The following is a 13708-nucleotide window of genomic DNA, read 5'->3' as shown; positions in this document are numbered from 1 at the left end:
TCATGTATCATCAGTAATTGCTTAAGTTTTGTTTTAAACTGGTTTAAAGAATAATTAGATTTCAGCTCATTATTTAATATTGTATTCCACAGCTTAGGACCTCGGTTAGCAATTGAGAATTTGGTTGCTGAATAATGTGTTTTGGATTGAATGTAATTGTTTTTTGAAAATCTGGTAGGGTATATGTGGTTTATTTTTTCAAAAAGTGAATTAAATAACATTGGTGATATTTTTTTATCAAGTTTAAACATGAAGATAAGAATATGGTAAAGGTTTAGCTTATATACATTTAGAATATTAAGTTAGTTTATTAAATAATGTTTGAGTGTGAGAGAAACGGTCTACGTTTGTAATTATCCTTATAGCCTGTTTTTGTTTACTAAACAGTTTTTTTACTTTTGTTGCGTTTGTGCTGCACCAAGCAACGTTTGCATAATTTAAGTAGCAATGAATTAAAGAAAAATATAAGTTTTTTAAACAAGATAGATTTAAAAACTGCTTGGCTTTATACAAAACACCTATATTTTTTGATATTTTATTTTCAATTAGACCTATGTGGTCCCTCCAGGTTAAATTTTCATCCAGAACCACACCTAAAAATTTTATTGATTGCTTTCTTTTTAATAATGCGTTATCAATAAAAAGATCAGGAAGTTTTAATGGAATATCTTGTTTTTTATGAAGACGATGGAACAAAGTGTATTTGGATTTATTGATGTTCAAAGATAGTTTGTTTGATTTGAACCATTGGGTTAATTTTTCAAGTTCTTTGTTTACTGTTTGAAATAATTTACTGATATCTTTACTAGAATAAAACAAGTTTGTATCATCTGCAAACAAAATTAAGTTTAAAATGTTAGAAAATTTATATAAGTCGTTAATATAAACGAGAAATAAAAGTGGTCCTAAAATTGATCCTTGAGGAACACCACAGGTGATTGACTTAAATTCCGTTTTTCCGCTATCATATGAAATAAACTGCTTTCTATTAGACAAGTAACTATCAAACCAGGACAAATTAGTATTTATTATACCATAACTTTTCAGTTTGGATAGAAGGATTTGATAATTGACAGTGTCAAAAGCTTTACTTAAATCGATAAATACACCTAGGGTATACTTGTCTTCATCAAACCCTTTAAATATATCATGAACAAGGTGAGTGATTGCATGATCAGTTGAATGACCAGATTTAAATCCAAACTGTTTATGAAAAAGAATATTATTAACATTTAAAAAGGAATACAGTCTATTATACATAACCCGCTCTAATATTTTAGAAAAACAAGAAAGAATTGAGATTGGTCTATAATTCGTAACATCGGAAGGATCACCTGATTTTAACACTGGAATGACTTTTGCAATTTTTAGGTTATCTGGAAAAACGCCTTGTTTTAGAGATAAATTAAAAATATGTAGTAATGGAATTGTAATTTGTTTTATTGATTTGATAATGACATTACTACTTATATCATCAAATCCTAAACTTTTATTGGGTTTTAATAAAGAGACTGCGTCTAGTAATTCTTTTTCTGTAAGTTTATAATTAGACATAACATTAAGGTTGGTTGAGGTTAAGTACGAACTAAAGTGTGATTGAGTAGTTGCTATATTAGATGATAAAGTAGGACCTATATTTACAAAAAACTGGTTAAGTGTTTCAGCGACTAAGGATTTATTTACAATTTGTTTGTTATTAAATTTAAGATTTAGAGGAAGTAAATTTCTGTATAAGCTTTTTTTTCCAATTACCTCCTTAATAATATTCCAAGTTTTTTTAGAATCATTTTTGTGCTTTATTAATTGTTCAGAATAGTAACGTTTCTTTGAGCGTTTTAAAATTGACTCAAATAGCCGTTTATAGTTTTTATAGGTAGTTTCATTTTTAAGAGTTCTTTTTTTAAGAAACTTGTTATATAAGCGTTGTTTTTTTTTGAAGATTTAAGAATGCCCTTCGTGATCCAAGGGTTTAAAAGTGTTTTTGTTTTGATTACTTTAGTAACTTCTGGGAATGCCTTGTTATAAAGATTAAGAAACTCTGTTAGAAAAATATCATACGCTTTATTGGCGTTTAGATTTAGTTTTAGGGTGTCCCAGTTAACACAGGATAGAAGCTTATAAAAATGACTAATAGAAGTGTCGGTTATTAAACGTGTTTTAATTATTTTTTCCCGTTCATTTTGGGCATTATATATGCATTTTTGCGATAGGATAAAAATCGGAAAGTGATCAGACACGTCAGTTGTAAATATTCCTGTTCTTATATTTTCATTTATAAATTCATTTGTTATAATTTGATCTAGGGATGTTGAACTTTCCTTAGTTATTCGCGTTGGTTTATTGATTAGTGGAATATAGCTATTTTGAAAAATGGTGTTAAAAAAGTTTTTAATATATATATATTATTTTCATAATCTAATATATTGAGATTGATATCACCAATAAAATATACAGCTTTATTCATAGACGATTTATTTTTAATTATTTTTTTAATGTGGTTTTCAAATACCTTAATGCTTCCTGAAGGCGGTCTGTATAAACCATGAATGACGATATTTTTTGAGGTTTTGTTAATAATTTCAATACATAACGATTCGTAATCGTTAGTAGTTGAACTTAAATTTGGTTTAACTTTGAATAATATTGAGTTTTTTATGTATATACACAAACCCCCACCTTCCTTATTAGATGCTCTAACTTGATGAATTACTTTATAATTAGGTAATTGAAAATTAGAATTGTTTTCAATGTTTTTATCTTTACACCATGTCTCACTTAGACAAATTATTTGAAATTTAATGCCAATTTTATTATTATTATTTTAATGACTCAAAATTTTTTTGAATACTTCTAATATTAATATGAAGCATTGAAAAATAGTTATCCTCCATTCCATTAGCAATTTTTTTAGAATTTGGGTCATAATGTAAAGGGTTAATATTTTTAATTATTTCATCATTATTATAAAAATTAATATCAGGATCCGAATAGTTGTTTAATAGTATTGACTTTTTTGATACAAATGAATTAAAATTTATGTTTGTTAAAACAGTTTCATCAGCCATTTTAAATCAGAAATAACTTAAAGCAATATTAAAATTCAAAAAGTAATATAAAAACGTAAGAAAATCATTTATCATTATTTTTTTTTTTATAAATTCTCTAACAATAAGCTTATCGTATATAACAACGGAATACTTACCATTTATCCTGTGCAATTTGCTTTCTTCAAAAAGTTTCTTTCTTATTGTGGATCATTAAAATGTTGATGTCGAACTTAGTTAAATGGCATAGACAAATCTATCATAATAGCACCAAAAAATTTACCCTAATTAATAATATGCATGCAAAAGTTTACAGCATTCAAGACCACTGCAAATCTGTCATCGCACCAGGAAAACCATCATATTTTATAAGAAGTCTAATTTCAGGACCAGTGAAGACTTCTTTCGTTAACTGAATTAGTTTTTTTTCGTTAAATGGAATTAGTTAAAAGGGTGGAAGTCAATATCAACAGTGTAAACTTTTGGGAAACTAAAAAAACTGCATTTCCCACTTAGTAAGTTTTTGTTAAAAGTTTAATAATTTTTATTTTTTGTTTTTCACCTTCAAAAAAATAGTTATTAAACCATTAACAAAAATTTACTACGGGGGAAAATGCAGCTTTTTTTAGTTCCCCTAAAGTTTACATTGTTGGGTTTCCGTCCTTTTAACATTCACCGATTCAACTTTGCTTTTCATTTCTTAATAACTTGACAAAAATAACTTTAAAAAACTTGAATTTTAAACAATTACTTTCTTTGTCCAATGCTTTAAGATTCTTCTTTAAAAGTCCCAGCAATATATATTGGACTGGAAATACAATCATTTTATGAGGTACAAAAGGATCTTTATTTAAATTTAAAACTAACAATAGCAGGCCATGTATGAGTTGAATTCCAACTAACTCTGTCGGGAATCAAACATATAATAAAAACAAAGATGTTTGGCATATCCAAACTTTATTCCCATAATGAAACCTAACACTTTTAAGTCACACATGATGAGCCAGCCATGAAAATAATAGCCAATAAGTTCAAATACTTTTTGAATAGAAAATTAATCCGCTTCAACTGTTGCTTGCGCAATCGATATTGAAGGAAGGACATTATTTTTTGTACATTAAGGCAACTTTAAGACTTATCGTTGAAGAATCAACAAAGAGACAATAATCAATACTTTGGTAGCAGACGTCATGATATCTCATCAAGTCTTTGATACTGTAACAAAAAAATAAACTAATCAGTATATCCTCCTTTTCGACATTAAAACAAGTGGTTTTTAAACACTTCTAATAGACTCCATGTGACTTTGCAATGAAAATTTTACTTTGATCCACTGACAAATTGGGCCCATACATAACAGAAGTCTTTAGGAGCATCTTTGTGTCCCCCATTAATCATTTGTAATGAATTAATGGAGAATTAATTTAAGCAATAAAAAAAAAAAAAAAATGTATTTTCCCAAAAATCATAGTAAGTTAGCGAAGTTATTTTACGCATTATAACTATGGATAGCTAACTCAAAAAATTAGCAAAATGCATTTCACCACACTCAAACTAATTGACACTAGGTTCTATAGCATTGTTCAATATGTAATACCATTAAAATTTAAAAATGGCGGCATCTCAAAAAATAAACAATAAGTTTCTGAAATATTTTATACTTGGTCTTAAGTTGTTGCCATAGTGCAAAAAGCTTAAGTTGTTCACAAGTGCAAAAAGCTTGTTACATCAATGCAATATTAAGAAACTCTTAAGAAACATTTACCCAGCAAGCAATTTGACATTGATTCAACGTTGAAAACGAGTTGATTTGAGGACATTGATGAAGCGTTGATTTGGAAACAAGAAATTGACTTTTACTTTGAAAATTGAATTACTTATGGCACATTTGTGACAAAATGGAAGCAAATATTTCGGTGAGCGAAAAGGACATTTTTAACATGTTCTAAATAATTATTATTTTTAAATTATTTTTTTTATTTCTGGTATCCTGCTATTTATTTTGTAAAACAAAGTCATAAGACTAATTTTTTAGACGACTCACCCAATTTATGTCTTTTTTATGTCACATTTTTTTATATCTTATTAGACCCAGACAAAAACACCCGCTCAACAAGAGCACTTAATAAAGGGGTGTTCTAAAAAGCCTTTCAATAACTGATTGCTATAATGATAACACCGTAAACTAAAAAAAAAATTTAACACCAAGCTTGTCATTAGGTTGCTATACACTGGTAAACAAAAAAAGTCTTTAGATCCATCTATTAATTTACCTGGTGAGGATTCAATTTCACAAGTTTTTGATTTACATTTTTGAACAAAGATTTTAATCAGGCTTCTGTTGTGAAACGTTTGAGAATATCTAGCTATAATAATTTAATATGCAGTTTTTGCATTTTTTATATAGTACTCAATTGAGTTTAAACTGAAGATTTTACTTGAGCAGCCGTGCCGCAGTGGTTAGAGTTCTGGCTTAGAACCCAGGTCCCTTTGTTGACAAGGGAACAAAGGTTTTTGTTGCAAATCAAATAATATCTTATTCAAAGCATAAAGTGTAGTTAATACCCTATGAACATTCTTCTCAAAAGATTTTAACTCATGTAATCATTATACTCACACTCATTAACATGTTGCTTTAGATTAAATGATGATGATGCACTTATATCTTTTCCAAAGGGCCGCAAAAACACGTTTTGCACATTACGTTTAATTGAATAGCTCTAAGCCTTTCCAAGGCAAACATTCACCTGAGAGAAAAAAGTACATTACTTGGCGTTATTAATATTTTAGTTGTATAGACTTATGACTTTAATTCAGTTGTTTTGTTAAAGTCTTTATAGGTTTTTGATTTTATTTGTAACTTGCCGTGAAAAAGCAAGCTAAAAACTAGAACCCAACATTTGAATATTGAAGTTACATATGTTGGGTAACATTTGTAACTTCATGTAAAATTGACCTGTGAAAATACGTGTCAAACAACACTATGTTGTTAATTATGAACTTTTTTTTTTTGAAATTTAGAAATTAATTAGTACGACGATTAGTCTAAATTTTGATATAATTGTAGATTACTATAAAAAATTAAAAAACATACATTTTTACATCGTAAAATGTATGTTTTTTAAGACGACTTTCTTCTCACAACTCTGTGAGTTGGAAGAATTTTAATGAAACTTAAAGGGATATAGATAATTTATTTATCTAATATGTCAAAAAATTCATGTAAATCAGGTTATACACACAGTATAAAATTTATATGTACTAACTTTATCTAAGAAACACTTAAAGTTTATTAAGTTTGATATCAAAATGAAGAAATATCATTTTGATATCAAACTTAATAAACTTTAGCCATATAGCTTAATAAACTTTACCATAAACTTTAGCATCATTGCTACATAGTCCAACATTAACATTTTCAATAACTGGAACATTGCAACTGGAACAGTTTTAATAACTAGACTCATTCCGCCGAATAAAATAAAATTGCATTAAGATCATTATTCTAAATTTTTTAAATGCAGTTTTGGTTGGCCGCAAGTAAAAATTTTTAAATCAATAAGTTGAAAAATTAGTATATGGACTAACTGAACCCGAACTTGGATTTGATGTTATACCAATATGACGCTTTGTGTTTTTGATTTGTAAAAACAACCATAGCGAAACATCAAAAGTTTTTTAGAAACTATTACTTTTTGTTCATACCTCCAAACAAAGAATTCTCTTTCGATAATCTTTTTTTTTTTTTTAAAGGAACTAGTTAAAAGCTTTGTTCTTTAAAAAAGCACTCTTATCGATAATCCGTTCCTTTTGTAACGGGTTCTTCCAAAACATGAGATGCTTTAACTGGAAAGTGATCGCTGATAACTAACGAGCTCAAACAATAGCTAGTGCACAACTATTCATACGCACATACACACACACACACACAATCACACACACACACACACACACACACACACACACACACACACACACACACACACACACACACACGCACACACACACACACACACATAGACAACACAATAGCAAGTGTACAAAAATTTTACTGATACAGCAAGGGGTCGTCCATAAGTTACATCACAATCTAGGGAAAAGGAAGGGGAGGAGGAAGGGTATTTTAGTGGATTGAAAATTAAGATATTGTGATAAAAAGTAGGGAGATAGGGAAAGAGGGGGGTCAAAAACTGTCAAAAACTGCGTGATTTATATTATGAACAACCCCTTAGCAAGATTCAAAGTTTCAAGTAACAACTTTTCAGAATATAATGCAGGTTTCATTATTTTGACATTAAAAATACCAATAATGGAAACAGGCTCTAAATTCCTTGTATCAACAACAGTTTGGTTAAACTTTAAAAATCAATCCTCTGTTGCATTAGGCGTTTGATAAACATTTATAATAACTATTGACCGTTTAGTTTTTTTTTAACTAAATTAGTTTTACCGTTGCTTTTATTCCATGGTTAATTTTATTATTTTAATTTGCTCAAAGCTTTTGACTGTTTTCAATACCGGATTAACCCGGGCGCATGGATGCAGCTGCATCCAGCCCCCAAAAGGAAGCATCCCAGCAGGAGTCCTAGATTTTTAAACATATATGCCTCTGCAGTTGGTTTTATTTTTGGACCTTTATGTCATTACTAAGAAGGGATAAAAATGTATAAAATATCCAGCTTTTTAATACCTAAAATAATATGACTGAGAGGAATAAGAATGTTAATAAAAACAATTAAAAAATACAAAAAAATTTTTTTAGTTAGTTAGCTTTAGGGTTTCCAGTTTGTTTTTCGTCATATGTACATTGTTACTTTAAGCTTTTTAAAGTAAATTTTATACTTTTTTTTTAACTGATAAAAAAGCATGCCAAGAAAAATATTCTGTAGCGGAATTTCAGTGGACCTATACAGATATTATGAGCGATCCCCTGTAGTTTTGCTCATTGGTTCCTTAGTGGACCAGCCGCCAAAAGTGGTTAGCCAACGACTAGCCACTATTAACATGTTGCAAAGTTATTGGCTAGTCGCATTCCATTTTTTAACGTTTTATATTATGCTATTTTATTTTGTCAATTTTGTTTTTAATTGACTAAATATTTCAGCTAAGTATAATTATTTTAGATAAATATAACAATGAAGAAAACATCGGTTAGTATTTTGAAAGTTTATATTTTATATTGTCTGTTTATATTTAATGAAACAAACGTTAGTTATAAACATTAGGGATTTAATAAGTATTACATATTTAAATCAAAGTAACAATAATGGAAGCATTAGGTACTTTATATATATATATATATATATATATATATATATATATATATATATATATATATATATATATATATACATTTTGAACATGTATATATATATATATATATATATATATATACAGTTTCAAACTGTATATATATATTTTTAAGTTTTCGAGTTTATTTGTTAATACTTACAGAAAAAGGTATTTACTTATATAGCTAAGGAAGGATGCAGCCATAGAAAGTTTTCCTTCCGTTACGGTTTGCACTTTAATGTAAGATGTCTTGGACGACTTTTCTGATTTCTCATCTAATTTTACAGGTATGTAATTTTCATATATATTTACATATATATTTGATAATATTTTTTCCTAAACTGCATGTGTTATTATAAAATAGTATTTAGGTAATAATACCGATAAAGTTTGGCATGCTGGTCTTCTCCATAAGCTTTCTTCTTATGGTGTATCCGGCAACATCTTTAAGATCATTGAATCTTTCCTTTCCAATCGTAGCATAAAAGTTGTCCTCGATGGACAACACTCTTCTTCTTATTCTGTAACTTCAGGGGTTCCTCAAGGTTCTATCCTTGGCCCTATACTCTTTTTAATTTACATTAACGATCTTCCAGATATTCTCACATCTAAGGTGGCATTGTTTGCTGATGATACTACCATTTATTCTTGTCGTGATAAGAAACCAACACCCTCTGATTGCTTGGAGGGGGCATTTGAGCTCGAAAAGGATCTCACTTCTGCTACAGCATGGGGCTCACAGTAGCTGGTGAACTTTAATTCAGATAAAACTCAATTTTTTTCAGCCAATCGTTATCGCAATAATTTAGATCTTCCTATATTTATGAACGGTGATGTACTCGATGAGTCACCTACTCTTCATCTTCTTGGATTAACTCTTACTTCGAATCTTTCTTGGAAACCATAGATCAAATCGGTTGCAAAATTAGCATCTGCTAAGGTTGCATCTCTTTATCGAGCTCGCCACTTTCTTACTCTGGATTCTATTCTCTATCTCTATAAATACCAAATCCGGCCTTGTATGGAATACTGTTGCCATATCTGGGGCGGATCTTCTAATGATACCCTTTCTCTTTTAGACAAGGTGCAAAAACGCATTGTAAACATAGTTGGACCTGCTCTTGCAGCCAACCTCCAACCATTATCACATCGTCGTAATGTTGCTTCTTTTTCTCTTTTCTACAAATACTATAATGGGCACTGCTCTAAAGAGTTAGCGTCTCTTGTGCCATCTACTAAAATTTATTCTCGTGTTACTCGTCATTCAATTAAGTGTCATCCTTTTTCTGTGACTGTTCCTAAGTGCTCCAAAAACGCTTATTCGTCTAGTTTTTTTCCTCGAACATCAGTTCTTTGGAATTCGCTTCCTTCATCTTGCTTTCCTGATTCATATAATTTGCAATCTTTTAAATCGTCCGTCAATCGTTATCTTGCTCTACAATCTTCATCTTTTCTCTTACAGTAACTTCCAACTTTAATTAGTGGCTGCTTGCAGCCTTGTTGGAAGCGAAGATGTTTAAACAAAAAAAAAAATAAGTAGTATTAGTGTCGTCAAATTTAAAAATGCTAGACTGTGAAACGTGGAAAGTTGATAACGACCAATAAGGCCCTCTGAAAGTCGGGTAATAAGATTAATGCCTTTACTACCCTCACATCAGCAATATTCTAACAAAAATTAAAAACACCTAAACAAGTATAAATATAACATATTATAGGCACTAGGCCTACATAAAATAATGTAACTTATTGGACTATATATAATGTACTATCTTAAAGGTCTCAATAACAATATATTAAAATGGGTAATATCTGAAAAAAGTTATTTAAAATTTTAGTCAGCTTTTTCAAATTTGGTCAAGATCATGGCACCATCTAGAAAAAAATGGACAGAAAGCTAGGTGCAAGATGCCCTTAAGAGTGGACAATATCAAAGAGAAGTAAAAAATTTAGCATCCCTAGAAGAATACTCAGGTATCATTTTATTTCAGGTTCTGATACCAGGTCGTTGGAAAAAAAGTGCACACTTTAGTTAGATCATAAAAAAGAAATAGTATCTAGGATAACTAGGTTGTTTGATATTGGAATACCTGTAACTGCAAAACTGTTAAAGTACTTTGTATATTATTTTGTTGAAGTTAATAATATCAAACACAGCTTTAATGCATCTCAAATGCTCACTGGAAAAAAATTGCAGTAGTTTTTTAAGACAACATCCTGATATAAGCGACAGAAAAGCACAGTTAATGAATTCAGCCAGGGCTCAAAAAATGAACCCTTTTGTTGTACAAGACTATTTTAACAAATAGGAAAAACACGAAATAGTATGATTTTTTTAATTAGCCTGACAACATTGACAATATGGATGAAAAAGAAGTAAGCCTTACAGTGCATTACCAGCAAGCTTTATTAGCATCACGAATTGCAAAGCAAGTTTATCTCATTGTCCAAGAACATGCATAAAATGTAACAATTGATGGGTGTGCAAGTGCTTAAGGTACTGAAATACCCCCCAATGGTTCTATTTAAAGAAATAAGAATGAAAGAAAAATTTAAAGACAATTTGCCACATGGCTCTACGGCAATGAAGAATCAGAAGGGATCAATAACTATTGAGTCATTTTTGCTCTGGTTAAAACACTTCAACAAATATAACTATAATGATGATGTTCTTCTAATTGTTGATAAAGCAGCTGTCACAAAATAATTTTTACACCTGTGTGAAGCAAATAAATGTCACAAAATAATTTTTATACCAGTGTGGAACAAATGTCAACAAATAAAATTACTAGTGGATTAAGCTATTGGAATTTATCCTTTTGACAAGAAGGCTTGTCCAGGTTCAAAATTTTTGCCTAGCTCTGTTTCGGCAACTGATGTTTCATCATTTAGTCAGAGTAATGTTGATGTTATATTAGATTCAACTATTGCTCATCAACCTGTATAATCTTGAAATGTAAGCCCAGGCAACCAATCTGGATTATTTACGGCTGCTAACACTTAGTCAAGTTCATCGATGCTTGATAAATGTTTTAATGAGCTAATTGGAAGTCTCGCCAAAAAAAAAAAAGAAGATTTCCATAGTTAGCCGCAAAAAAGCTTAAACTATGTTGCTAAACTGCAGACAAGTTAAACTTTTGTACATCCTGGAAGTAAGGAAGTGAAACATATTTAAAATAAGAGCAAAGGAAGAAAAAAATTAACAAAATTAGGCTTGTAACTTCAGTAAATTGGAATGACTAGTTTTGTTCTTTACGCCAGGAAAAGACTGTGGAAAGTATGCGACACTATTGTAAGTGCAGTGTTTGCAGGGCTGGATTAAGTTACTGTGTTGCTCTAAGCATATAGGCTATTGTAATTTTCACGGACATGCAATTTAGTAGCTAATTTCTATATAAAAGGTTTTTTGTGCACCAAGGACAACAAAGAAAGTTGATAAAATATTCATATCAAGTGAAAGAAAAGATTTTAAAAAGAAAGAGAAATGCATTATCAATAAAAATGAGCAAACTTATAGGGTAATGGAAAAGAACTTTATGCATCTGAGCTTTCGACAGCTAGAGATATGCTAAGATATAGTATATTTCTAAAAGAAAATAATGAGAAAAATCTACGAAACAACAATGTAAATCAGCTAGTAACTGATATGTTACCACAGCTACTTTGATAGATACAAAGCTAACAAGCAAGAGTGATTGCCACCTTATTATAGATCGTAATAAGGTAAAAAGGGCTCAGGAAAAGTTAAAAAAAGAATTAAATTTTAAACAAAAAAATTAAATCAACTTGAATGAAACCTAGAAAAAAAAAACAGTTTTATGTCGGGAAAGTAGATGCCATAAAAATGTTAATAAAAGTGAATGAAAGAAATTTTCCTAATTTGATTAAAGAAGAACATTATTCTATTGTGAAAGATCCTGGTGATGACTATCTTATTCATTTTGTTTCAGATATAACCAATAATAAAAGAAAAAGCTGAAGTTATTGTAGATCACTTGGTTGACTGGTTAAACAGTGAAAATCAAAATCAATATCTCATAGCAATTAAAGGAGATAGTACTAATGTCAAATAGGTTGGGCAGGTGGAGTTATGCAATGGGTAGATGGGTAGAAAAAAAAATTAAATAAAAGATTAGTTAGGATTGTTTGTAATCTACACACTGGTGAATTAGGGCTAAGCATATAAACATTTAGATTGTACAGCATTATTTTAAAATAAATAGTCAGGACCAATTGGAAATATGCTTAACACAGCAACTGAGATTGAAATTAATACAAACTTTGACAAGATAAATTTAGGTCCTCCTTTGATTTATCTCAGTCAGAAGATTGTTAAGGATTTAAGCAATGAACAAGGCTGTGCTTAACAAATTTTTCAAGCAATAAAGACTGGAGTACCAGGTTAGCAATGCTGGAAATTGGACCAGTCTGTCACAATAGATGACCAACAATAGCACTTCAATTTTGCAGAATTTGGGTATCTCATCATGGCCTTACTGGTAAAAACCAAGAGAATTTAAGAATAATTTTGAACTTTATAGTAAGCGCTTATATACCTAACTGGTTTAATATTAAAGTTAAATCAAGTTGGATTGAGGGACTTAAACATGTCTTGAACCAACTGCTTAAAAATCAAAGTAAAGATTTTTTTGATATTGTTATGCCAACAGTTGGACAATCAGCATGGTATGCACATTTTGAAGCATTTTACAAGCCATGCTTTGCAGCCAAAATGCAGAAGAAAAAAAAGAAGCTGTTAATAGAATTCTAAAAATATGAGGAGTAGGAGATGAGGTAACTCAAATTGGAGATAGTAGTCTCAGATTAAGAAGAACACCAGAAATAAATTCTAATGCTGAGCAGCTGTCAGACCTAATAACGTGGAACTTAAATGTAATTGAGCCTCCACTTACCTGTACTCTTACCTCTGCCACAACTAAAGAGTTTGTAAACCATCCTATGAAAGTTCCTAATTGGACTTTTTATACACAATCAGTTGAAAAATGCGTCAAGTTGGCCAAAAAATAGTAGCAAAAAATTGCCAAAAAATAGTAGCAAAAAAGATATGGCTACCCTTGTAAAGTTGCAGGTTGAGTAGTTAAAGACTTATTAAATTAAAAAATATTGAATTGGCTAAAAACTGTTATTTATTTATTTATTTTTAAAAGTAAGGTTTTTAAAAGTAAGGGTTTTCTTTTTTTTTATTAATAATGCGTACAATTGCAGAAAGGGGGGAGTAATTAAAAGGGTACAGACAAAATGGATTTAAAATCAGTGGCTATACTGTGTACATATTTTATATAACCCACTCAGCTTTTCAAAAAATCTATTTCGCGAGCCTCTACAAGAAAAGTAAAAACAAGTTATAACTTTGT

General features: G+C 29.9%; 1 protein-coding gene across 1 annotated transcript in view; it reads right to left on the bottom strand.

Moving 5' to 3' along the window:
- Positions 1-3065, bottom strand: part of LOC136078422 (uncharacterized) — a 4559-nt gene extending 1494 nt beyond the window's left edge. The window contains exons 1-3 of the mRNA XM_065794196.1: positions 2849-3065; positions 2510-2631; positions 1035-1755 (exon numbers count right to left, since the gene is read on the bottom strand). Of these exons, the coding sequence (XP_065650268.1) occupies positions 1035-1755; positions 2510-2631; positions 2849-3065 (1060 nt within the window). The remainder of the gene's footprint in view (positions 1-1034; positions 1756-2509; positions 2632-2848) is intronic.
- Positions 3066-13708: the final 10643 nt, after the last annotated feature.

This window comes from Hydra vulgaris, chromosome 03 (assembly GCF_038396675.1).
Source record: "Hydra vulgaris chromosome 03, alternate assembly HydraT2T_AEP".
NCBI lineage: Eukaryota > Metazoa > Cnidaria > Hydrozoa > Anthoathecata > Hydridae > Hydra > Hydra vulgaris.
This window is presented reverse-complemented; position numbering and strand designations above follow the sequence as displayed.